The sequence below is a fragment of the Ascidiella aspersa genome, chromosome 7, assembly GCF_963924565.1.
Source record: "Ascidiella aspersa chromosome 7, kaAscAspe10.2, whole genome shotgun sequence".
Taxonomy (NCBI): Eukaryota; Metazoa; Chordata; class Ascidiacea; order Phlebobranchia; family Ascidiidae; genus Ascidiella; species Ascidiella aspersa.
Genome location: NC_139453.1, coordinates 22,593,391 through 22,620,517, shown reverse-complemented (window position 1 = coordinate 22,620,517; position 27,127 = coordinate 22,593,391). Strand labels below are relative to the sequence as shown.

Here is a 27,127-nt window from a genome sequence, read left to right as displayed (position 1 = left end):
TCGGATGAAAACACAGATCCGAATAACATAAAAATATGACCACAGGATTGCCACACAGTTTTTTAACTATGAGTTTAAATTTGGATTTTCTCTTTTGTTCAGGGTTCGAGTTAAACAAATCGAACACCCTTTGTTTCGCAAATATACCAAACTCGTTAAAAACAATTTTCGCCGAAATAAGTCATGACGTGTTCTATTCTGCGCCTTGCCGTGTGCGCCGCTTTGCTGGTGGCCAGCACGTCCAGCGACAAGTCGACGGGAGTCACTCCGCCTATGCCATCTCCGCATCCCAACGACAAAAACGCCGAGGACTTCGGCCCCGACTTTAGCCCAGACTTCGGCGGCGACCTAGGCGCGCCGGGCGACGACTACCCGCCGATGAACGGACACCCGTACCCGGCCGACTCGCCCTACTTCGAAGACACAAACTTGGATGACCTGGACCTGAACGGGTACGGCAACGCAGCGCTGGACTACGAGGGTCGAGAACCCGAGTACGACCGGGCGCTTCGGAAACCGCTCAACCTCACCCTGGGGATTATCTTTGCGGTGATCACCATCGTGGGACTGGTGGCCAACGGCGTCGTCTTTTTCGTCATCTTCGCCGGCAAGGAAATAAGTGAGTTTTGCTGGTTTGCGTGTATAATGCGTTTTTATTTTGCCTGCTTGCTACTGTTGTTCATGCGGCGGTACGAGAGAGGCATGATGTTTCCAGGGGTCTTCGAGAACTCCCACGGGCGCCAGCGTTGCCGTCCACTCTAACGCTCGTACCAAACGGCAACCCTGTTATGCTGAAAACACTTACAGCGCTCAAAAAATAGCGTATGGATCACATCGTTTTACGTAGTATAAAAATTGACATTCCTCACTTTCCGTTAAAAACGGCCATTGTGAAGTTGTCTACGCCCCAAAAAGGCTTGCTAAACTTTATTAGGTTTCGCTGTTCGTATTGTACTAATATGTTGTACTGTTTTTGAAGCTTTTAATATTCATGTATGCGGGAAGTTAGGTTGCTGGAACTTTTTACCTTCATTTTAGGTGTATTTTCGCTTTTGTATTGCTTACCTATGCGAAGAGGTTATGTCACTTGTTCTCGTGACCTTCCTAAAAGTGTCCGGCTCCTTTTTTTTCCCTTAAATATTTTTTTGGTTTTTTTTTTATTAGTCCACTGGTCCCTTTACTGTATATTCGTTTAAAACAATCTTGCCATGTTTTGTCCTTTAAATTATCTTTAATGTTTTACACTTTACTTCTAATATGAAAATCGTTCATGTAGCATTAAATATCTTACGCACCCAACGCTAACGTTTTGAGATCGATTGGATGACGTAAACGTAACAAATCTCGGACTGTTTCCGTTCGAACATCTAATGATGTATTTTATAATATGGTATGTAATCGATACTCCAGTTTTTTATTTAGTTTAAATCGATTTTCATTCCAATGCAGAACTAATGGACCAAACATTTTGCCAGGAAGGGTTTATTGTGAATTGAGATTGTTCTAACTTTCCAGCGAAAATGTCACAATCCCAAACAATTTTTTAATTGAAAACGAAAAAAGAAAAACAAAAACGAAACAGCAAAATAGTTAAAAGTCGATTTAACAAGCTTTAATTTGTAGTGATTGATTCTTGTATTGATGTTCGAAATGTATGAAAACTGACCCTCCAAATATTTTCGTCTGTTGTCTAATTTTAAGCCCAATACGTCACCTCCATATTTATAGGTCAATTACCCAAAGCAAGTCGCCGTAAATACGAACCTAACGCTTTGAGAGCGACCAGCCTTCCCAAAGGAAGCAAAGGTACACACAGCAGCACTTCACTTATAGCGTGGTGGTTTGGCATTTGCGATGCAGTGGTTTTGTGTGGTCGTTTAGACTTTAAAAGCAATGCTCCGTGCACCACGCCTGTCTGAAATATCGCCGCGCGACGCTGATTGACAGCACTCTGTTTTACTTGGCAGTATACTTCGTTTAAACCCAAAAGCGACTATACGCACTGCTCAGTCACCTTGAATGTGGCAGTCGGATCGTTTAGACAGTTTTTGCAAGTCGATCCCAAGTTTAAGTCGCCTTGGTACGTTACGCTCTGTTTTGCAAGCTTCACGATTTCAACCCCCAAGTTTTACGCTTTTCGCTTTTTGACTTCTGCCTGTCAATCGGAATCCTTCAACACCGGGGCGGCGCTTGTGATGGAGAGCCGCTTTTCTCCGTTCAAAATATAGCGCGATTTCGCAGTTGATCGTTGAACTTTGACAGCCATAGTCCGCTGGACCACACATGTTTACCCTGTCCTCAATAAGCACCTTTCGTCGCGATGTCAACCCTTTTGAGCTACTTACAAATCCCGTAAATTTTGCCTGAGAGCCAGCAGTTAATGCGGCGCAAAGCGTTAAAGGATTACGTTGAAGAAATTTAAACAATTATCGCCCTCTTGCCTTTATTCACCCTTTAACAGACTGAAAAACGTTTGATACTTTTTTCTAGATTTTAGTTAAATTAAAAGATTTTAGTTTTACAAAAAATATTTAAGGTTTTATAAACTTACAGTGACATTTTAATGGATCTTTACTTTAGGCCATATTTATTGTGATAAAATAGAAAACAATTGCTCATATTTAGTACTCTACTTACAGCTATAGTAAGTATCCTTACTTAAGGCGAGAATTTCAACAGACAGTTTCACTATACTACATTGTAACGATTTACATTAGTTGAGTTAGAATTATATGCAAAAATTCAATTTTGGTGGGAGATAAATCCTAATTGCTTTTAAAAGTCGTTGCTGACTGTTTTTAGCACGTTCCTGTTTGAGACACAGTCGGACAGGTGTTGACAGAAATTTCCAACTGACCTAAAATCGCATTTTCGTTTTCTCCAAGGTGTGCAGCCGCGGGTTTTCAGTCGCCGAACCTGCGAGATTTTACCTCGCCGCGAAAACATAAAGCGCTAATTTGACGCGTCGAGGTTTTCGCTTTTTAAAAATTCAACAACGGGCGGAATGTTTATCAAAATTCTTTCGGATTCTTCTTGCCGATTTAAGTTTTTGGCTTAGATTTACCGGGGTGCGTGCGGAGTTCTACTGACACTATAGAGTGGTGTGTTGTTGTTGTTCTTATTATCGATTTAAAGTGTTATCGTGTTTTCGCTCAATGGTTTCGCTTCTATACTCCTGCTATGTAATTTACCGCAGCAGTGCATTAAAGTGTGCTAACTAATTTGCCACACGCATTAAAACAAATTAATGAGCAATATTTAATTTCGTTTTTTCATACCCTTAAACTGAACGCGCAGAACTTTTTAAAATTAATTGCTGGAAGTGTGTAACACATACGTCACGATCACAATTGCTGCCCAAACATTTTTTTCAGCAGATGCGCACTTTTAGTATAATAAAATAATCTCCAGGCGGTGCGTAAAATACCCAGCCAAAAAAGTATAATATTTTGCATAACAAAACTACTCTTAAATTTGATTATTATTGTTTCGCTTGTTTCATTCCCTTTGGTATCGCGTTTATATACGGCCAAATTGCCATTTCTTGAAAAAAATCACAAATTGTGCAATCCAAATATTTGTTTTGTTGCTTACGGCGTGTTGTCCGAACGAGTGCAATACTCCCGAGATTTACCTAATTACTTTGTTTTGCAGACAAAACCGTTACGGCGATGTACGTCCTGCAGCTGGCAATAGCAGACAGCGTGTTTCTCTTCACCCTGCCTATCTTCGCCACGCAAAAGGTTGCCATGAACTGGACATTCGGGGCAAGTGAGTGCAAAAGATATAAATAGGGACTGAGAGAAAAAAAAACGATTGAAAAAAATAAATTACCCGGACTTTTTATGTAGAGTATTTTAAATTTGTGATTTACGTTGTGGTCATTTGTAAAAAAATTATCAGAAACCACAGTTGTATGTATTGCAAAACATTTTTCGTTAGTCCCCGTCTTAGACCTTTGCATTCAGATTTCCTACAAACTATATTCAGGCAGTAAAAAATTAAGGTAAAACTAACTTTAGGCATTGCGTTTATAATTATTATTCAACTGCATGACGAGATAAACTAGTTAATTTCAACTCTACCAAGTTAAGGCTACCAATTTTAGTACAATACTTTAACGAAAGTAGTTCTTGGTCGCAGATAGTTGAATGTACAAGTTAGGTGTCGCACAGGATATATAGAAATACTAAGTTATAAGTCACCCCCTTAAAGCAAGTTGATAGTCCATTTTATGACAAACGACTTGCAATTCCGGTATCGGTGAAATAAATAAACCAATCCTTGCGTACCAGTCAAGACGTTTATTATTTACATTGGCCTTCAAATGATGATAAGCTATCGACGCGATGTAAACACCCTACGTTCAAGTGACACGCGCACGCGTTACTATTTCCTGTTTCTTTTTGGTCACATCACAACAAATAAGCTTTTAGGGGCCGCCCTATGTAATTTGAATTTTAGTTTCCTCGACGGGTTGACTAACTGATCATCCATGCAAAACAGTTTCGAGATGCGTTGATTTCCACGGTAGATTTCTAGTTCGGCATAAATATGAAACGACGGCTCAGACCGTTGCTAGAGCTAGTCTTAGGGATAATTGTGTAACCTTTTTTGTCCCTAAGTTTAAATTTAAACGGCGCGGGCAGTAGTTTCGATAAAAATCGACATTTCGCGCAAGCAATGTCAAGATATGCGCCAAAATTTCGATCGTATCGAATATCTGTTGGCCGCTGCTGTTGTTTTCCTTCAAAAGTGAAGCTTTTACTTAAAGCAAGCGCGAGGTTTTATTCATTTACCCAGCTGCTTTCTCCATTATTCAGCTACCTGTACACTCTGCCACACACTCAAGTTCATCAACTACTACGCCGGTATTTTCTTTCTCACTGCAATGAGTATTGACCGCTATATCGCCGTTGCCTACAGCACAAAGTCCCACCAGGTATGTATGAGTCGCCCTGTCCTAAATTAAACTTAGTTTATACAACTCTGCCGGTAAATCATTGAATCTCACTTTATCGGATTTGTGACAAGTTAGTTCTCGCAATGGATTTTCCTCTCTTTTGACCCTCCCCAGGCATTAGCAGATAACCTTTGAAAGTTACTTCACTGTTGCTACGTAAAATCGGTTACAAAAACACAAGATCAGCTGAAAAAAAACGACAGTTAAAAAATAACTAGAAAACAGATTAAAAAGATCTACTCGACCTTTTTCTCTTTGCAATTTATTATCAAGCTACATTACAGATACGTGCATAGTGTACCCAAGATTAAAAATAATTCTTGATTTATAGTGGAGATTACATTTATGGTGTGTACATTTTATTTTAAACTGGTGCACTTACAAAAAAAACGGCTTGTTAGGTTCTACAATTTTTTTATTTATTAATTATAAAAGTTTTTACCCGAGGTCACTCAAACATGTTTTACATCTTGGCGGGATTTTAATATATTTGTTTTGAACTCAGACCGTTCGCGATTTTTTGCATTGAAAAGGCCAGCTGTTGCGCGAAACATATTTGTCAGAAGCAAGGCGATTTCGTACATAAAGTTTGCATCGAAATTTGCAACAGCAAGCATTATGGGCAATACCCTCATGCATATACAATTTATGTCATTAACATGCATGCCGAAAATGGCTAATTAGTTTTAATCTGAAAGATCTAAATAAAAGTTTGATAAAAAAAAAAATGGTTTGTCCTGCAAATTTTCTTCGAGTAATAATAAAACATAAAACCAGGTACCAAAAATACATAACCCGGTACCAGCTAATTTATTGGTTTTGTGATGGTTATTGCAGTTGCAGACCTTAATCAGGCATAATAAAGCTACAATGGGTTCCTAAATTAGATTTTGGTTTTCACCGATGCGCGTTACACAGCACCTTTTATAATTGCACTACATTTTTTTTTGACCGATTGCTTTTTTTTCAATATTGATTTCAAACAAATCGCGAGTCCGCTATTGGTTCAAACAGTAAATGGGAAGGGCAAATTCGGCATGAAATAAAACTAATTCTATTTTGTTTTTAACTACAAACTATACTTTACATCGTCAAAGCTATGAACAACTAAAGTGCGCGACAAATGCAAAACGTGAAAAATTAGGCATTCTGTTTTTAATAAAGACTTGACAAACTCAAGCTTGCACAAATTGTAGGATAAAATAAGTGTTAAAAATCGGGCGGATTTTACTATGAAAATTTTCAATAGATTGCTCCATTGCCGATCAAGATGCTGGCTTTCAATATGATTTGGTGTCATAGCCAGCCCAAACACGAATTTCGCGAGCATCGAACCGCACAAGACTGTCATCCGCCATAGATAATTTTATGTGGTTTTGCAATTTGATCAGCTTTTACAGAAAACATTTCAAAATATTTTGTCACCACAAAATGCATATTGGCGATGCATTATTAGGACGAAATTTCCATTCGCGGCGACGGTCATGATTTATTCAAGCGATATTTTGACATCATGAGAGCAACTATGACGATACGCTTCCATCAAAATGTCGTGCCATATGCTTACACTTGAAAAGTATGGCCGATGATTGGAAACGTTTTGTAATACACGCTAAGATACAGACTAGTAAATTTAAATGATTGATCTTGAATTTAATAGCCTATCTATAGTTTATTTCTTTGTTAGCCTGTGCATAACACAGCTGGAAACGTTGGGTCACTGCGTTTTACCCAAGGAATTTTAACAGCCACAGTGACTGACACAGCGATTATGGGAACATGAAGATGAACCGCAGGCTGCTTGTGTTTCTTGTTGCACACGTTGTAACACAAGTACGGCACCGCCCATCAAGCGATGGAGTAGATCTCAATCAATTGGCTGTGTATTGAAATGCGCCTAATTTTAATAAACAACTTGTTAGACTAACAAAACAAACCGTTAAATGATAAGTTAAAGCCCCGTAACCCAGGGGACCACCGTATTTTATTTAAACTGTTTTGCCTTCAATGTTAAACGCGGGTATCATAAAAATATTTGAAAGCAAGACAAAGAAAGGTTATAAAAAGTCGACGGATCTGACCCTGAAACATCTTAGACATCACCGTATTGTTATTTGATTTACCATGCGATATTTGCGACAGTTGATCTTCTTCCCAATCAAGCATAACATAAAAAGCCCAATTTAGGTTTCCGATTGTGTTTTACACACCTTCTGCAACCGGAACGAACAAGTTAAATGCCGTATACATAAAAGGCAACTCAACGGCGGTTAAATCCACAGGCAAGAATTCCATGACTATCAACAAATTCAACTTCGTTTCCTTTAAACGCTCAAGGAAAGTTGTTGCATGGACACCGAGGTTTTTGGTGCTCGGCATTCTAAGCACCACTAAAACAATTTCACCGCAAACAGATAAATTTGTCTATTTCGGTGGCATTTTGTGACGTCATTGTATCGGATAATTTTAAGCACCCCTGTGTAAAAACAAAATTCGGCGACTATGGGCTTTAGTTATAAGAGGAAAGGTTTGTTTTGGTGCATTTCCAAAAAATGTAAAAAACGAACACAACAAATATGCACTCTTTTAAAAAAAAAATCAAACGTGCGTGATTAACAAATATACGTGCCGCGGCTCATTTCTCTAGCGGAAGGGTCAACCGGAAGTGTTCTTCACATCTAGAGTAAAGCCCCGAAAACGTTTCCTTCCTTTTCCGCTTCAAGTGTCGCTTTCCAGCAAGTCACCACACTCATTGATTTCCGTTGACGCAAGAACATGCGTGTTTCCGTGTGTTGAAATCAACGGGTTGGCATTGTTGTTGTTGTTGTTGTTATTCTAGTTTTCTTTGTGTTACGCAATGAACAAAATCAGGAAACAAACTTTGGTTTGTTGCTTTGGAACTCGATATATTATCGAACGGTGTCCGATGAAACCGTCTGCGATTTTTAATCCGATATGTGACTCTGATTCGGAATTAAAATGCACTTTGGATGGTGGCGCATTCCAATGTTGTGTCGTGGATGAAAAATAATCGAAAACGTATAAGGAATTAGAAATCTTACGTCATGTCACTCGCTCAATAAAAAGCAATTAAACGATAATGTCGCACTGATGTAGTGATGCTGTGAACCTATAGCACTAATTTAACCTTGCAATCATTTTATATACTTTGTAACAAGTTGATTTGATGTTAATATTTTGTTTCAGTAAAAAAAATTTAACCTGTGGCCACCAAGAGGAACATATGAAGACAAGTATACGAAATGCTAAAAGCGTCAAAAAAGGCTTATTATAGAATGAGAAATTATTGCTAGCCATATTAAACATCTGCACACGAATAGGCATTATATTCCTTTTCACTTGTTTATCATGTAAATTAAAACCTGGTTAAAATCGGCGTACCTAAAAATTTGGGTCAAAGACAAGAGGGCAGAGTTTTTTTTTCATTTTGTTCAATTTATAACAATTAATAACAAATGCCATTTCTTACGTCACGCACGATCTTGTTCATTAATACCGGCGCCGCTGAGCACGTATTATGGTCGGGCAAACGGACGTGACGTCACGTTAACCTTTCTCGCATCCGCTTTTTTTGCCTTTTCGAAAACGTTTGTCTTTCACGTGACTTCAAACAACTCGCATAAAAAACGTAATCGCGAAAACGACGTTGTTTTGGAAGCACGTGTCGGATTTGTTCTTTGCTTTAGAAGATGCAATTAAGTCGGCTTTCCTGTTGCTACAATATAATGTTTACGCGAACGCCCGTATTTATTTGTAGTACAACAGATCTAATTCGATAAAGACAGTTAACATCAGTCGGAAGTTTGTTAGCAAGCGCGTAAGACATGTCTTCACATCGCGATCATCTTTCAACGTTTGAATTTTGACTTCCGATGAATTATACGAGTTGAACTGAATTTATTAACGGTTTATACAATTGGTTTCCAAAATCGTATATTAACCAAAGCATTGAAATAATACTGTGTGACCAAAACATATGTTATTTAATTTAAACAGCCTTCTTGTGATTGAATTAAGCATTAAAAAAGTATTTTTGATTTTTCACAACGCTTTTTTGTTTTGTTTATATAATCGTCCTGACTTAATGAAACTAACTCGAGTCTATCAATAAAAAAAAACAAGTTTGCATTTATTTTTAAAGGACAATTTAATATTATCAAAAACTAAATGCATAACTTTCTAAAAACTTGTTGGTCCAAATTACAATTTTCGTTCGATTTTCCTTTGCCAACACTAAGTGTGCCGGGGTTATCTGTGTGTGTAGAGCCTGTGGTATATTTGTTGCGACGAGAACGAGGGAAAGTACTTCAAACCATCCTTTCATGTAGCAAAAAAAAAATCGCCGAAAGGGCCCATCGAAGCAGCCCAGTGACAAGCCACGGAATTCTTTAAAGTAACGCCGATTCACCATCATTAATTATTGAGCAATACACCAGTGATCTGCTGGATCGGGCTAGGGTCGCCCGCACCCAAATAAGGCCGCCCGATAATATCGAATATGGGCGTTCTCCTATTGATCCGCTTCTTTTGGGAGCCTCTCGTATCTCACCACTCTATCGCGCAGTCTTAATTATTCTGTTTGCTTCGGAACGGCGATGTACTGGTATGTAGCCTACAAAATGATAAATCTAAATGCGTGTAATTTGATCCTTTTACACTCCATTTATCACCAGTTTCGTCTTGTTACATGGCAACGTTTTAGTTTGGTTGCAAAGTTCTTTCGATTTCTGGAAAACCAGTAATACTTCAAATCATTGTTCTACAGCGAGTGCATGTAGGCTATAAAAACCATGTTTAAGTGTTTTTCCAAAAGTCAAAATTTTGTGTGATCAATAAATAAAATATATTACACTCTTGTCTGACCCCGCCATTTTAACTAAAACTGGTTGAAACCTCCTGAAAAACTCTTGGAGCGTTAAATATACTTATTATATAGCGTACTGCTATTTTTTTAAACTTTTTTACAAATCTGGCCTGTTTCAAACGCGTCGGTGACATGTGACGGTCGTCGTGATGTTTAATGACGGATTGCGTTGTTTTTTGCCGGGGCAGCGGCGCATTCGTTGTGATTTCACTTGTGATAATGCACGAAGCGACGCGTTTTTGCGCCGGCGCCGTGTCAGCTCCGCCAGAGCCGTACCTTGATCTATAGCCGGGCCTGTTGTTCTGCGGTCAACAGCAGCCCTGAACAACCAGCACGCGTCACGAAAAGCAGTCAAACCACAACATATCAGTGCCAACGCTGTTTACCTGCGCGCCGCGTTTGCAATAAACAAACCTCCCGATGATTAAACAACACGCGTAACAACAATACACATTGCACTCTAAAAACAACAAACATCGCACCTATTGTTTTTGTTGATGTGTATACGTGCCCCGGGGATGACTTGCTCTATCTACAAAGTTGCAAGTAAACATTTCCGCTTTTGAATTCTTGGTTTGTTTTGGGGTATACCACGGAATGCGAGTGCATAGGTTTTAAAGCGTAATTCGTCAAAACTCTGAAAAACAAAGTCCTTCTGAATAACTTATCACATGTTAGTGATTAAAAGCGACAAACAGAGCAATATTCTATAGACCATGGATCAAAAAAATGTTACAGTTTGCGACCCCGTTAATTTTTTGAAACTTGCCGCGCTCCGAACGTTTTAGAGTTAAACAGAATATTTCTCGCTGTGTTTTTTAGCACGCACTTGTTAAAGTAAAGTTCAGCTTTTGGTGAATGGTGAAGTTTTACAGATATTCGCTCATCAATTTTTTTTCGGTAGATGCGATAGTAACAGTATGTGTACAATTAATGTGGTCTACTTGCGACTCCCAAAACGTTTTGCGCGACCCCGAGTTCTAGACGATCTGGTCTGGACTTTTCACATCGGGCCAGCTTACAAGAAACCCTGGTTAGCAGTAATTATTACACCACTGAATGATTTGGCTTCGCCAAGTGCTCCAGGTTTAGCCGCATCTTAGCGAAGCGCATTTCTCCTTAATGTCTTAAGAGTCCCCCGCGAACGCCACGTATATGTTATTCCTTGTTATAATGTACGATACGCCACGCTGTCGATTGCATTGGGCGGCCGTATAACTACGTGCTCGCCGTAAACGGGCCTTGCCGACAACAGGCGTGCTCTTGCGTGGCTAATAGTAAACAGCACGAAACAGGCGGTTGATCGTACGGTGAGCCGGTGAGTCATTGGCGCAATTAAACACATAAACCTACAGCCACGACAACCCTTTTCGTGTACTGTAATACGCGGGCGGCGTCATCTTAATTGGGCTTTCACACAATCACTCCTGCACTCGTTGCATCCGCCCCGCCCGGAAAACAGGCTTCTGTCGGGGGATTTTCGTTATCAAACACTTTACACTGTGTTAAAAACGCCTTAAAAAACACAGCGCATACTTATTGTCCGCTTTGTCCCATAATCGGGAATCGGGAATCGGGAATCCGTTGTTCAATTTAAACCGGATGAAAAAACTATTAGTCATACGAAAACTGTGTGTCGAACGTAAACTGCATGGGTGGATAATTTGTTGGAAATCAATTTGTGGTGTTTAAAGTGATGAATTGTACGCATGATAGTAAAAAGTAATTGGGTGATGCGAAAGTTGCCAATATCTTATTTAGTTTAAATTTAGGATAAGGATCCAACGCTGGCCCTATTTTTACGACTTCTAATTAACTACAAATTAATCTGATTTGACTATGAACAACAAGCCCGAATCGGTCGAGTAAATCGACAACATCTTTAGGAAAATGTTTTGATAGATATACTTGCTCATCATCGTTCAGAAATTCGTTAATCCGATTTTGTCGATATTTTCTCATTTAAAAATCAATCAAATGCGTTTCTCAAATGCGTTTCTCAAAAGCGTATAGCTATTCCGGTTAACGGCGAAAAGAATCTTGATGACCGGGTAAATAAATGCCATGAACAACCATGCAGCCAATAGGCCTAACGGCAATCTACTTAGCCCCATAACGAACCGATTGCTTCTTTGATCCAAATAGCTGGGTGCTGTTTCGCGGCCTGAGTGGGCTTGATAAAAGGAAATTCGACATTAGACCGTTACTTGTCAAGGCTGATTGGATATATTCCTTTCACCAACTGCAGCGATTCCCAGGGGTATGATTGCAAGTACTTAGTACATGGCGTAGACCATACATGAACGAAAAAATGGTTCTGTCCCTTCGAATATCCATCCATCTTTTATTTACGTGGTTCTGCCCCTTTATATGTTTGTGCCAATGCCGTATGTTTTATACTGTAGTTATAGTGTACGGACTCCCGCAAGGGTTGCACGAGATAACAGACTTGAACTTGGAGAAAACATACAAAACATTTTTTTTTTAATCTGTAATAAGAACAGTAGCTATTGTTAAAAATGCAAAGGTCAAGTTAGCAATCTTTATTGTAATACTGCACATGCGTACTTTCACCGCATGGCAAACAAGATTTGCGCGGTACGGTAATAAGGAAACGTTGTATATCAGGGGAGAGGCATATAAGTAGAATTATTTTTTTGCTGTCTAACGGCAAAACTGATATTAACATGACAATTCGTCACTTAACCGCTGGCTGCTCTTATCAAGTTTACCAAATAAAAAAATAATAGTGCTGGCATAGCGTCAACGGCATCATTTTTTTTGTTGTAAAAACTAAAAACCACTATGAGCAACAGTCACTGATCACTTTGAGGTGTTTCTTCCGCAAGGCTAAATGCCCAAACCAACCGCGAGGCCGATTTGGCCGTGTCCCTCGGCATTGTCAAAGGCTTGGAGCCCAAGAAGCTTCCCATATGCATTATTCGGCATGTTAGTGATCGTGTAAAGCGTTACGGATTGCCGTCGGGCCGCCAGTGCCGCGAACCCGTGGGACCAATGAGCGTCGCCCTAATGGCTCCGGCCTTCTTCTTTGGGCGGCGCTTTTAATGGGTTTATTGCTAAACGAATACTTGGCTAAATATGCCGTGGCGATTTCGCGTTTCGACAACGAACATCAAGACAAAAAACGGCTTCTGGATCTTCCCGATGTTTCCCGGTTAGTGTGATGAAAAAAAACCTCTTGGGTGTTCGCGAACCAATTTAATGGGTTCCATGAAGGCCAAATTGAAATATTAATGTATATATTTATGAAGTAGGCTCATAAATATTTCAAACAAAAACACTGAATATATTTAGACTTTTTTAGGGTTCCGCGGTAAAAACAGTTTAATAACCCCCAAAATATACGAACATCTGTCATAACTCGTTTAAATCAGCATCTGTCACGATTTCGCCCATGACGCTTAAGTTCAAACTCACCACCGAAACCGACAACCTTTCTTAGGTCCCTATTCGTACTTCGCATTTTGAAGGTTATTGAAAGTTGCCCGTTGTTGTATTGATCATATGTATAGGTAGCAAACAACATATTTTTCCGACATATTATGTTACCCTGTTATAATACGTTGCGACAAAGCAACGCTTGTTTATCACGTTTCAGACTGTTTGGAAATGTGCTCACCCGGCGTCTTGCATTGTGTTCGTCCGTTCGTATTACTTGCTACACACTTTAAAGGCTTGAACTGACAAGAATTGCTGTTTCAAATATTTTTGTGAATCACCGAATATATACCGACAGTATATCCGGCATATAATGTTGCATAACAAAACCCAGGCATTTATGTTTCTTGGGCCACGAGTCTTTTAATAAGGTTTACAGAATAATAAATTAATATATTAAAAACGACATGTTTATTCCGATCACCATTTTCAGTTTTTAGAAAATTGTTTGGAAAACATTTGTTCCATATATTTTCGACATTTTATAGCTTTTAATTAGAGTGTTAGTCCAGAATTACAGTGAAAATGAACAAGACTAGTGCATTAGTGCGCAACGTCGCCTAAACATTTCGAAATGAGAAAACACTAATTCAAAATTGAATTGCGCAACCGCCAACAATGTTATTGATTGGAAACATTTAAAAATGCCCATTAGTTTAAAATATTCCGCCCCGGGCAAGCTGACGGTATGATGTTCCTATCTCTCCAATTCGTGGTCATTAAATCCGGCTCAGTCCCAACCCCCATCGACGTTTCATTTTCATTTGCAGCTGCGCACCCGTCGACGTACCACCATCGTGTGCTTTGTAGTGTGGGCCGCTGCCACCATTATGACGTTGCCGGTGATGATGTACGCCACCACAGAGGAGATTGGATCGGTCACCTTCTGCCGTCTCATCTTTCCCGGTTACGTGAAGTTCAACGACAACGAGACCGTGATCTACTAGTAAGGCCTCGTCCTGTATGGTCTGATAATAGGGTCACAGCCGGTACCCGACGCCAAGTGGTACTACTGTTGTCGTCCGACACAATAAGGTGGCATGGGAACAAACAATAAAACATAAAAAGCAACAATACCTAAAGCAGAAAAATCTATAAAACCATAGTATCCAACGACATGTCGTTTACGACCAACGACATAATAAGGCCTAATAAGCATTAATATCCACATAAAATTAAGAACTTAATCGTCTGAATAAAACATAAACCTGTCGGAATAAGTCATAAATTCTTTGAAATAAGACCAAAATGTACAAGCGGGGACTATAGGTCTTGCATCGGCCGTTTTGATGTCGCCGTTTGGACGTCCTATAATATAAATGGCGCCGCTGTTTTTAGAACCTGATTTTTCTGCCGATGGTACTATGACTATCAGATATTAGAACTTATTTCGAACTGTGTTTTATTCCGACGTTGATATTGTTCTTATTTCAGTCTTAATAACTGGAGTCCGGTGGTATTGCTACCGATCTCAGACCAAATTGATATTTTAGCGTTTATTTGCCATCTTAAATAAGCGTTTTCAATGTATAGATATTTTTACGAAGATACCATATTCACAACAAAGTTAACTAAGCTCAGCGCGAAAGCAAGTTTTATACTAAATAAACCAGAAACATTACGTTTGACCATATTACAATATTTTGTACATTTTGCCTGATTTACGAGCACCGGACACCTCTTATCCAAAAATTATGACTTGCAAAGGTAGCGCGAAACAAATTCGGCGCGATCACGAATTATCGCGGTTTGCCGTCTTATGGAGATCTATTCGAGGTAAAGTTTGCCGCATTAGCCCGATATTGATCACATTTACAAAGCTATTCGCGCCTTTCTGATTCAGTTTCCCAGCGGGGCTGGGGAGCCATCAATTTTGGCGAACTTAAATCGATGGATTTGAGGAATAAAATCGATAGGCGAAGAATGTGTCGCGCAGGCGTAAAACCGACCAATGGTGACCAGCAGTAAAACAAAGCCAACGACGGAAATCGTTTGACCTGTCACGCCAAATTTAAAACTTGATTATTATTGATTTGTACCTGTACTTTTCGCTGCAGAGTGTTTCCAATTAGCTTTGTTTGTTGATTTCAACTATCAGGTCATTTGGGCAAATGCATATTTATAAATAATGCGCGGTTGAAACCAACCAAGCTTAAGATGTCTCGTAATTACTTACGAGGTATTACTAAAACAAGAAGTATTAATATAGAGAGAAATCGGAAAATTGTGTGAAATAAGTCGACTGAGTTTTTACTGTTAATATAAAAAGTGTATGCTGACCTTTACAACTGACCAACAGAGTTAAGCACGCTACAGTCAACTAAATTAAGATATTTAATTTTTAACCTATTTTGCTAAAAATAACTTGTTTGAAACAAAATACAGTGCTTCTAGACCTACAAAGGATTTTACTTAATCCAAATTAAGCTGAAGATAAATACGTTATTTACTCTATAATCAATTTTATAAAATGGACTTTTATTTCGGTTTAACTAGATTATACCTGGAATGCATTTTACACATCCAGAGTAAACCAAAATTTAGGAAATATGTCATGCCTTGAAACAATTTGTCGTTTTATATATTTGCAAATGCAATAAAGTGCGCTTAATCTTTGAAAAAGTGACTTTATTTGGAAGTTTCTAACTAAACTTTTTTTCAATAATGTAACAGACAATGTCGTGATGTGTATTCCTCCGAAACAGAGGGAAAATTGGTAGTAAAACATTTTCAAGAAAATTACCTAATAACGGTTTAGCAAATGCAGATGTTTGGCTCTACTTAGGGGCAGTGTATCGTATTATATAATCCTAAAACCGTATTATTTAATCCTAAAACATGTTAGAAACTTTAAGCAGCAATGACGTAAAGAAACGCTGTTTCATTTGCAACTCACGACAAGTTAAGAAACGATTCTTGCTGCTTTTATTGGCAGATTTTTCGGCCACCTTTATTGCACAAAATAGTGTCACAAAAATTTGTATTTTATCTCCCCTTGTACTTTTTCTATATCCTATATTTTTTTTATATCCTATAAGTTATAAACGACAACAAAAATTTGTTGGTTGCATTGGAATTACGGTGCCAAAGATAACAACCAAATACAATTTTTTGGCATAGTAACATAGCTTCAGCAAATCGAGTACTTATTTCTGTTTTTTTTTAAATAGTGTTACAAGGCATGTTTTATGACGTTATGTTAATCTTAAGCCATGTTCTTAAAAAAGTTTTTCATTTTTTGTGCCATCATAACAATAGTTTACTATAGTATGGTTCGCCCAGAATTTTTTTGCAAAACTTTGCAAAACCTTAATTTTGCGCACATCCAGCTTTTCTAACCGTTTCCGTTCAACTCGCAGTGAGTCACTGGAAAGTGAAAACGACACCCTTACGCAGGAGGAATTTTACGACGGACTCGCTGGTAAGCAATCACCATTGGTTTGGATTGATTTTGCACCAGTTCGCGTTACTTTTCGATCTGTTAACACTGTTATTTTAGTAAAGCATGCCGTTTTACAACAGTCTAATTTACTTTTGTTTTGTTGACACGCTGCGCTGCCGGGAGTTTGTGATAAAGCTCACGACAGCGCACCAATACGTGCTGAAACCTGAATCGGAGCACAAGGCACATATCATCCCTTGATTGAGAATGCTCAAAATCAGAGACGAAACACACATATTTGATTTGGCATCGGTTGTGGACGATTTTTTGTTCGGTTCTTTCTCTATTCGTCGAAGAGCTCGCGAAATCCTAAGTTCTTTACGTTTTTGATTTTAACTTTTTTTTGGTTGAAAAATTAAAAGTAACTTGCGCCGATGGAACCCAAAACTGAAACCCAAATTGTCCCGCCCCCAACTGTAGGGAATGACAGCGTCGGCCAGGGGGTAACCGAGCCCGATTATTATGAAGACGGCTCCATCACGATGCCTCCCGAGTGGATGATACCCGACAACAACACGTTCGTCTGCTCGCACAACAACCAGCAGGCCTCCGTCTATCCAGTTTGGCTCATCGTCAACTTTGTCTTCGGCTTCTTGATACCCTTCATCATCATACGTAAGTTTACACGGTAATGCTGTAAATCAGTGTTGTTGTTTTTAACCCGAAATTGGATCGCCGACTAAAGTAGTTTTATGTTGGTTAATACCAAGACCACGAACCATATTATATTGACTATATTAATTCTGCTTTTTTTTTTTTCTGTGTTCACTTTCAGCTTGCAAAAATTTAGTGAATAGAACTGGGTCGCTGGAGCTTCGCTGTTAAGCTTATAGTATTTGGGTCGCTGCGATTTAAGGTTGAGAAACACTGCTGTTAATGCTGGCATGTTTCTGCGCTTGAACGTTCTGCTGTCTCGCTGTAGCGAATTCGGTGACATGTTTTTAAAATAATAAAAAAACTGTTATTGAATATGCGTTGCTCTGTATAACCTGTATCAGAGTTACTCAACTATTCTAAGCTACGTTATTCAACATTTGATTTTTAAATCCGTAAAAGGTGTCTAAATTGTACATTGTTGTTCAAAGAAAGGAAATTGTCCGTCGGATTTGTATCCTTTTTAGCAATGTTGAAAAAGAACATTTTTTTTTATTGCACAATCTTATATTAACTGGGTCAAGTTTTAAACTTTTGTTTTGAAATGTCAAATAAAACTAGCATTGGCCTCAACTAACGTATATGTACCACATGCCTCTTGAAAGTAGTACAAGACAAACAGCGGTGCTATTTTTGGTGGGAGCCTTTGCTTAGGTAGGCGATGTTCAAATTATTTTGCCAGGAAATACATATATAAAAGTCTTCTAGACTAAGCCTTATGTTTTTCAGGGATTGAAAAAGTTTCGTTTGCCTAAATGGTTCAAATCTTACGGCAGGCCGCATGTTAGCTTTGAATTGCTTGTGTGCACGTAAATCTTTATAAAAACGCAATTCCGATAGATTGCGTAACCATGACGGCCATGTCTGTACTAATAATGTCACCACAGGTGTGCAATAGTTTCTTATAGCTTCGAGGAAAGGTACCTACTAAGCCTAGTTGGTGGATAAACTTGACTTTAAGCTTTTTCTTTTTGCTTATAACAAACTGCCGTGTTGGCGTTTAACACTCGGGCGATTAGCAATGTTTAAAACGATGCGGATTAGTTTCGCCAATCCTGCTCTTATTTCATGTTTGCGACACAAACTTCCGTAATGGATAGCAATAAACACACCTTGAGCAATGCTATGGCAACTCAAATAATACACTTTGCATTACACCTGGGACTGTTTAATGCCATTTACCATTAATCCTAATTGTAGGTAGTATAAATATAGGTTCTCCAGCTGGCGTTCAAAAATACGTATTAGCTTTAGATTGGCAATTACAAGGTCCCCATACAGAATAAAGTAATCTCCTTACAAATTAGTATGAAGTGCACTGGGGATATACTAAAAAAATTGATGGGCAGGCCGCTTTGCGGTTTGGTAACTATTATCAAAATTATAAAAAATATTAGGTATTTGAAGTACTAACTCAATATTTTATGGGTATTCGTTATAGCGTATTCTATTTCCATACTGATAATTAACATTTTGGGTAAACATTGCGATGGTACGACCCGATACCAAATTGTGTAATTATAACGGTTCAATAGTCCAAATATATATGAAAAAGGAAATTTGGTTAGGTTTGTATGTTAATATACTGTTTTTTAACAAAATACCTTCCTAAGTGGAAAACGTTTTTTTTGCAAATAAAAAAGCAAAAGTTAGTTCAGTATCGGATCAACGCCGAAATCACCCTAGTTCTAGTAGCGAACGAATGCCGAGAAACTACTTCTTGGGATCATACATTCCCTCCGATCCGATGTTATTGGACATCGTTATTCCGACAATCCCATCATGACAAATCCATCATTAACGCTCTGTTTCTGCCTTATTGTGCAGTGATCAGCTACGTGATGATCATCAAGCACTTGCGAGTCTCAGAAGACAAGATCGCCAACATGACTGGAAAGAAGACGGTCAACATGAGAAAGAGGGTCACTCGAATGGTGGCCGTCCTGGTGGTTGCCTTCGTCTTCTGCTGGCTTCCCTACCATCTCTTCAATCTGGCCAAGATCGGAGGTTAGCGATATTTCAGTTGGGTAAAAAATAGTGGCAAATTGTTGCAAGTTTTTAGCAAATAAAAATTACAAAAACGAGTGCTTGAAAACTAGGATAGCTTTAAACTTAAAAACGAAGATACTGTAAAATTAATTAGTACACCATTTTTTCTGCTTGTGTCTAATTATAAATTTTGTTTTATAGTTGAACTGTTTAAATATGCAAAAACATGGCCAAACTGATGGTATATCCTTTTTTGCTGCCATATTTTTACCTGCTTTCGCAGTACGAGTTTTAAACTGGCATATCTTCTGTGGAGTTACAACAGAGTTTGAAATCCTTTGATATTATATATTTAAAAAATTAAGAACAACTCTTAAACCGGTTTTATAAGCTATATAATATTAAAACAATAACGCATATATAAAAAACTTCCCAACAGCCAGCGCCATTGACACAAAGACCAAAGATAAATTTCGTATAAAAGTTATCTAAAAAGAGGCGCGTAACAATAATATTTTTTGCCAACTTGGCATTAAGGTCATAAATAACGAAATTGCTTACCACCCAGAAAGTCAAAAAGCTTTAAGGCCAAACGTAAAAAAATCTGAAAACGTCTGCCAAAAATAGTAACCCCCCAACAAACAGGCATCAACCTCTCGACGGCCGCCTGCTTCGGCACCGAGCAGTTCCTGGTCGCGCTGGGCTTCTCCAACTCAGCCATCAACCCGATCCTGTACAGCTTCTTGGGTCACAACTTCCGCAGCCGTCTCTCAGACAGCATTCAGATGACGCGGCGCAAGTTCCGGCGCTCCAGCAGCCTCCCGGCCGGTGGCCATCACTACAACGGCGCCACACACAGCGGAACTGAGGCGGTGAGTTACTTGTCCAGTTTATTCCTTGTTCTCGTGTGTATTCCTTGTTCTCGTGTGTATTCCTTGTTCTCGTGTGCTTGAAGCACCTGTGTTCAGTCATTTTGAAATGACTTACGTCCAAGTATTTAAAAAAAAAGTCAAAATCCCAGTCTAAGTCATCAGTTGCCAAAGTCTAGTCCCCGCCAAGTCATTATTAGACCAAGTCAACGCTCAGACTAAACGATATCAGTCCAAGCAAAGTGATTTGTCCAAAATACTTAAGTCAGGCCAAGTCATTTTACCAAAACCACTTAAGACAAGCCAAGTGATTTAAAAACAGTAAGTTTCGTGTAAAACTCTCTCGCACACTCAACAAGTAGAACAAAGACTCAAACCAATTAAGTTTAAGTTATTTTAAATCGACTGAAAGAAGCGTGTTTTAAAAGAAGAAACAGGTTAAAAACATGTATGTCGTTTTAGAATACTACATTTCGTCGTTTAAACCAAGGCATCGTTAAAGCATATCCAATAAAAAATATTTGTTTTGGATAGCAATGGATCGCATTTTTAAGTCGGGGTGCGCAGCGAAAGAAAGTAAAAAAAAACTTTATTTGCAGAGTTGAAAAGCATTCCTATTTGGCGTAAAGCCTCCTGAAAACATAGGCTTCAAATAAATTTCTATAGTTTCAAGAAAACATTTTAGTTTCAACGAAGTTGGTTATGTCTGACTATTTATCTTCTATGTTTTCGCGGCCACTGGTTCGTAGCTCAATATAATGTTTCTTTGGACAAAACATCTGCACTTCTGCATAATGTGTATCGATTACTGACAAGCGGTATTAGGAAAAACTTAAATGCACAAGAAGTAAAAGCTGTAAACTTGACTAATAAAGGGCAATGTATACTTTCTTCTCAGATAATGCAAAAATGCACCCACCAGATAAAAATTACTTTGTTTCAGTGTTGTAAACAAGTCATTTTGAAATGACTTAAGTCCAAGTTAACTGTTTCTGAACAAATAGCGAGTCAAGTCCCAGTCTAAGACATCAGTCGCGCAAGTCAAGTCCCAGTGAAGTCACAATTATAGCAAGTCAATTTCAAGTCACGTCCTTGTTATAAAGATAAAACGTTTAAGTATTAGAAATTTTAAACTCAAACGATTATGACCAATAACTGAACTCAAAAATAAGAAAAACGCATCATATAGCAAGCAATTTGTTTCATGTGCAAAAATTTGGATGAAGAGCTTAATTTTATAAAAAATACTTAAATAAAACACTTCATTTCAACCTAAGTCATTTGTCCGAAAGACGAAAGTCAAGTCAAGTCATTTGTCCGAAAGACTTAAGTCAAGTCAAGTCATTTGAAAAAAGTGATTTAAGTGCACTTAAGTCAAGTCATTGGCATAAGTCGACTACAACACTGCTTCGTTCATAAAAAACATTTAGAGTTTTTCCACTCTTTGATATTACCATGGCTTTGTATGAACAACAAGCAACGAACCTTTGCGTTCAGAATAACTCGGTAAAGAAGAAGCTGAGTCTCCTGGTGGGAAAGCGCAAGCCGATTCGGAGCGGATCCGAGCATCCGGAGCGGAACGGAGGAGCGGGAGGCGGCTCCTCGTCAAACGCGAGCGACGGATCCGGGAAGAGGCACAAGTTCGGCATTCCTCTTCTGGACATGAACAAGAAGAGGGAGGCAGGCGATCGATACTTGAGTGAACAACAGGTGGGTTGTTGTAGCGTGTTCTTTTAACAGTCTGTTTAAATCAGCGGTTCCCAAACTAGGGTCCGCGGACCAACTGGGGTCCGTACAGCAGTTTCCGAGGGTCCGCATTGGTTAATTAGTCGTTAAGTATTTAAGCATTAACCTTTAGAGAATGTTTTAAACATTATCTGTCATCACTATTGTCTTTTGTTATGCTTTGTTATTCGATCATATAGCGTGTTTTATGATGTATATTGTGACATGATAAAGCATATATTATGCTATACCTGTTATCAGCGAATCTTTCACTTTAATTGGAAAGTTGTTCCATTAGAAAGAATCGCGACTGCACTATTGTACTACACGAAACATGGCTCAACTTATAGGGACGCGAAATACCAAAATAATTGCAAAGGGTCCACCAGGCATTTTTTTAGAATACTGTTGGAACCGCTATAGTCCAAATCAGCGGTTCCCAAACTTTTCTAAAAATTTTGCCTGGCGGACCCGTTGCAATTATTCTGATATTTCGCGGCCCTATAAAAATTCAAGGGTCAGTTGACCCATGTTTCTTGTAGTACACTAGTGTAGTCACGATTCTTTCTAAATCTAATGTAACAACTTTCTGACTAATACGAACGATTCGCTGATAGCAGGTAGTACAGTATAATAGATGCTTTATGATGTCACAATAGGCATCAGAAAACACGCTATATGATCGAATGATAAAGCATACCTAAAGACAATAATGATGACAGATAATGTTTAAAAAGATTCGTTGAAGCCTAATGTTGAAATACTTTAAGACTAATTCTCCTTGCGGACCCTCTGAAACTGCTGTACGGACCCCAGTTTGGGAACCGCTGGTCTAAATGAAGGTGGCAAGATTTTGGATCAGCATCGATATCACCATACTATCGTACAAGTATTGGTACTACCACTTCACAGGGGGTATCAGTGTTGTAAACATGTCATTTCAAAATGACTTAAGTTCAAATCAAGTCATTTGTGATATAACTCAAGTCCAAGTCAAGTCCTTGTTATAAAAGTAAATTACAGGACATCGCTAAATCTAACCAAGTAAGACTATTGTATTTTGCGACCCAATCAAATTATATTGCAATCCAGGTTTGGGTCGACCCATTTGTTGAGAAACATTTGTTTCAAGTTTGATTTTTTCGATGCATTGCAGCAGGGCAACGTTTAAAGCTGTTTTACTCACGGCGTTTTTTTATTTTTAACAGCTTCCCTCTTTCCCGCATACGTATTCTGAATAGTTTATAGAAACTCTAATGGAACGTTTGTATTATGCTAAACCAGAAAAGGCGTGCAACAACCGAAATTTAAGCATTATTTTAATCTACGTCGTTTACCACAGTGAGATGATGTTTTCTACAATATTTTTCTGCCTTTTTTGAAAAATTCGTCATAAAAGAGTTGTGATTAACGAAATGTCTTCTATACAAGAAAGCTTGTAATTCTTCAAGGCAGGTTTCGCCCCTAATGACACAACCTTGTGTAAAATTTATGTCAAACATGTTTTTCTTTTTCCATTGAAGTAAAACGCTCAACCCTGTGGCTTTCAATCGATATCGCTGCAAAACAGCTTTTGCAGCCAACATAACGTGCTTGAAAAACCACTTGTAATTCCCAGGAAACTTCTAAAAGCTTGTAGTCGTTACCCTTTGAAGGTGGGCCAAGAGTCCAAATTGTCAAAATCCTGAAACCTTCTATGGGAAATTAAACGCGCCCTTCGTACACGAACGTCACTTTGCGGGCGCCCGAATAAATTCGCCCGTCAGACGGCCTAATAGCCTTTGATGCGACTCTAAACGACGCAAATCCCAAAACACGTGCAGTTTCCCAGCAACATCAAGCTCATAAAGGACGTCGAGCGACCGAAAGTCTGTTTTCGTCTCTGGCGCCGACCTCAAAGTCGTCATTGCCGGAGCATATTAAATCGAACAGACAAGTGAAATTAGCGTCTTCGAAATTCGGGGCAAACGGCGGACCTTGCCTGTGGCGTCTTTTGGGACCGCTTGTGCGACCTTTCATTTGACGCGTGTTGGTGACTTGCGGTATTTTCGTCTGTTGCTCTCCTTAATGCCGTTAATGAGCGCACCGAGCAGCGACGTGAAGAGGGACGCCGAACGCGCGTTTTGCATCAGGGCAGTAAACTCTTAGCGGGCGCCTGACATTTTCGTTATGGACCTAGCATTTAAAAGTAAAATATACTTCCCACGCATAACCTTTACACTTTTTTATGGTTATGCAATCGTCTTGTTTTAAGACAGAATTTTATATTGGTGTGTTTTCGCCTGTTTCCTCAGTAAAGCACGACAATTTTGTTACAAGCCTTATAAAGTAAAGTTGCCAAACAAACTATAAAGTTGCCAAACAAACTATAAAGTAACGTTGCCAAACAAACCATAACAGTATCGACGTTCTTACGTGATAACATTGATTTTGTCGCAATAATTAACTATCTGTGTTTTTACCATTTCACAATGCAAAATCCAAATTGCAGAACGGATATGCAAGACAGCGTTTTCCGCGCCGTATATGTTTTGTTTGGCCTGCGCGCATAGTCCTTTGGCAGCCGTGAATGAAAATCCTAAAACACTGAACTTTACACTATAATTTGCTTTCATGCAGCCGACCGACAGCGCAATTGAGCCCGGGGAGAACGAATTTGAACAGGTTTCAGTGGTGCGCATGTACTTGTATGTTGCTTATCGTTGATTGGTTGTTAAATTCATGCCTGTTGTGGCAGCGAGCAAACTTCAAGGCATCTGGTTCGACTCTCTAGCGAATACTTGTTCATCTTTTTGTACTAAATGTAACTAACGTCAAAATTAACCTGAGTTGCACCCCTGCACTTTAAATGCTGCATGGCAAACATGTTAGCCAAAATCACTCCATTATTTTTTTTAATGAATGTCATAGGTTTTTAACGGGCAGGTGCCGCTGCTAAACTATTGTTATCTGCAAATTAAATGTAATGATACTAACAATTCGCCAGATATTCACAAATTTATGGTATTCATTAATTTCAAGTAAATAAATCTCGATTTTGAATGTCATTGTTTTGACTATTTCGTACATTAATTATGGACATTAGTGTTTTGGTAATACTTTTAATTAACCTTTACGTAAGAACAGTTAGAAAGTACGTTGAACCTAAGCTAGGAATTTTATTGGTAAGTGGGTAGAGGGCAAAAGTGTTGAGAAATCTTTGGAGGAATCTACAAACTTTAAAAGATTGATAACAACTGGTTCAACGAATTTCGTTTTCTTGATCCCCGTCCGAAAAGCTATAAATTTTGAAATTATTTTAACGTTCTTTTACTGTATTTTTTCCGTTCGGTAGTAAGTAAAAATTACCACTTATAAACCTATACGCATTTAAACCTTGTCATTTATAATAGATCAACTTTTGAAAGTATTTTAAATCCAATCGCCTTAACTCACGGCGAACTGCGATCATTTCTAACCGTGCCGTTTCTGTTTTTTGCATCGTTTCGAAACAGACGGCCGAAACCACCAGGACGCAGGCGCAGACCGAATTCACGAGGGTGATGCTGGCCGACGCAGGCGCCAATTCGACGCACGATGACGTCGACGTTTAGACGCCAGCAAATGAAGCGGCTGCCACTTAAATTGTAACGACGAAGCAGCACAGCAGCAGCAACAGCAGTGGGACTTTTGGCTCTGACTTCCAGGCCGGTATTCGTGCACACTGTACAGAAACTTGAAGCTGGGATTTTTTTGGAACGCCGGCTATGTGACCCACCCCTTGAACTGTCTTTGTTTGGCGTTTTATCAGCGCAATTCCAACGAAGGATTTAATGGATTTCAATTGCTCCCTTGAGCAGCGTATCGATGTATATCACTTGTATTATGTTACGTGTAAAACAACCATACAATGACGCTTTGATTTGCATTCAAATGTCAATAAACAAAATGTAAAATAGAGGGCATTTATGCTACCAAGCTGTGAAAAATGGCATTGTAACTCCTGTTTTCAAATCTATATCTCTATAAAGTCGTATATAATCTATTTAGTTAACAGTTTAAACAACATTGGTTAGGTGTTTCGGAAGTTGCACCGCGCAATGAATGATTAACAGAAAATTTTCCCTTCGTTAAATGAAATTTCGTCTATCGGATGTTTAGCTCTCCTCTTCCAAATTGTTGTAAAAAAGTTCTGCTTCGCATTCGCTTTCAACATACAGTTCCTTATATGTGCTTTATTTCTGGTTTAATTGCAACTTTCACTAACATTTGGTCTATCTTCTGCGGCCTGCTCATGTGTCTGAAGTCAACCGCTGTTTGTGTCCGATTTTATGATTTTCTTCAATTTTATGATCGATTCATTTTCCTTAACTAACGCCGCAGTTCATTGATCGATTTGCCGTATACACGCCGCTTTTATTTCGTTCGTGTTCAATGCTGCGATGCTTTTGCTTTCTAAAAGGCCCTTATTTGCTTTCTGCGCTAATCATTTGCCCGGTGACACAGTTTATTTATTTTTTATATAACCCCAATAACAAGTACAGTACAGTTTGTAGCAAAAGCCATGTTTGATTTTCTCGCAGAACATACAACGGCCATCCTACTGCAGTTTCGTGTGTGGCAATAAAAAACAATGGTTAAAACAGCGATAAATTTTACTTTAAATGGGATTCACCTCTTTCAAACAACAATTCTTAATTTCCGATGTGCAACCGTATGTTGGCTTGCAACTTGCTGGGCTTCCTTGCTCTATCTTGCCTGACAATGTCGAATTATTTCGTCAATTTTTTGTTCAGTCTATTACACATTTGGTGGCTCACATTCCTTTTGTCTCGTCGTCTTTTGGCCTCGCTTTAAGTTATCGCGCTCGATAATCTGGTCACCAAAGCGTAATACTTGCTTTGTTTTCGTGTTGTGGTACGTGTTCCTCACCAACCGTTATTTTTTAATATTCGCTTTTCCACCTTGGCAAATCAGTATAACTTGCTAACACTTGCGAAAGTTCCAAACATGGACATTTAAAGCGTATTAAAGCCCAACTCGGTATTTGTTTTATCAGGCAGTCGAGGGACCATATTTTTCGAGCTAAATTAAACAAATTGCAGTCAAGGTAATTTTATTTTAATTGTAGCCTTTAATAATACTACACCGCTTTCTGTAGA

At 38.8% G+C, this 27,127-nt stretch overlaps 1 protein-coding gene across 3 annotated transcripts; it reads left to right on the top strand.

The window, feature by feature from the left end:
- The first annotated feature begins 83 nt into the window (after positions 1–83).
- LOC146138369 (somatostatin receptor type 2-like) lies at positions 84–26,890 on the top strand. Of its 3 annotated transcripts, none has more exons than XM_083393256.1 (11): positions 84–619; positions 1,729–1,806; positions 3,655–3,771; positions 4,824–4,942; positions 14,078–14,253; positions 16,667–16,728; positions 17,218–17,364; positions 19,231–19,410; positions 20,038–20,264; positions 21,759–21,971; positions 25,481–26,890. In XM_083393256.1, exons 1-11 carry the CDS (start codon positions 184–186, stop codon positions 25,577–25,579), a joined length of 1,854 nt encoding a protein of 617 aa, XP_083249382.1. In that variant the 5' UTR covers positions 84–183; the 3' UTR covers positions 25,580–26,890. The 3 variants fall into 3 exon arrangements, with proteins under 3 accessions (XP_083249382.1, XP_083249383.1, XP_083249384.1); XM_083393257.1 differs by having other exon boundaries at positions 24,606–26,890; XM_083393258.1 differs by lacking the exon at positions 1,729–1,806 and having other exon boundaries at positions 85–619.
- The last annotated feature ends 237 nt before the right edge of the window (positions 26,891–27,127 follow it).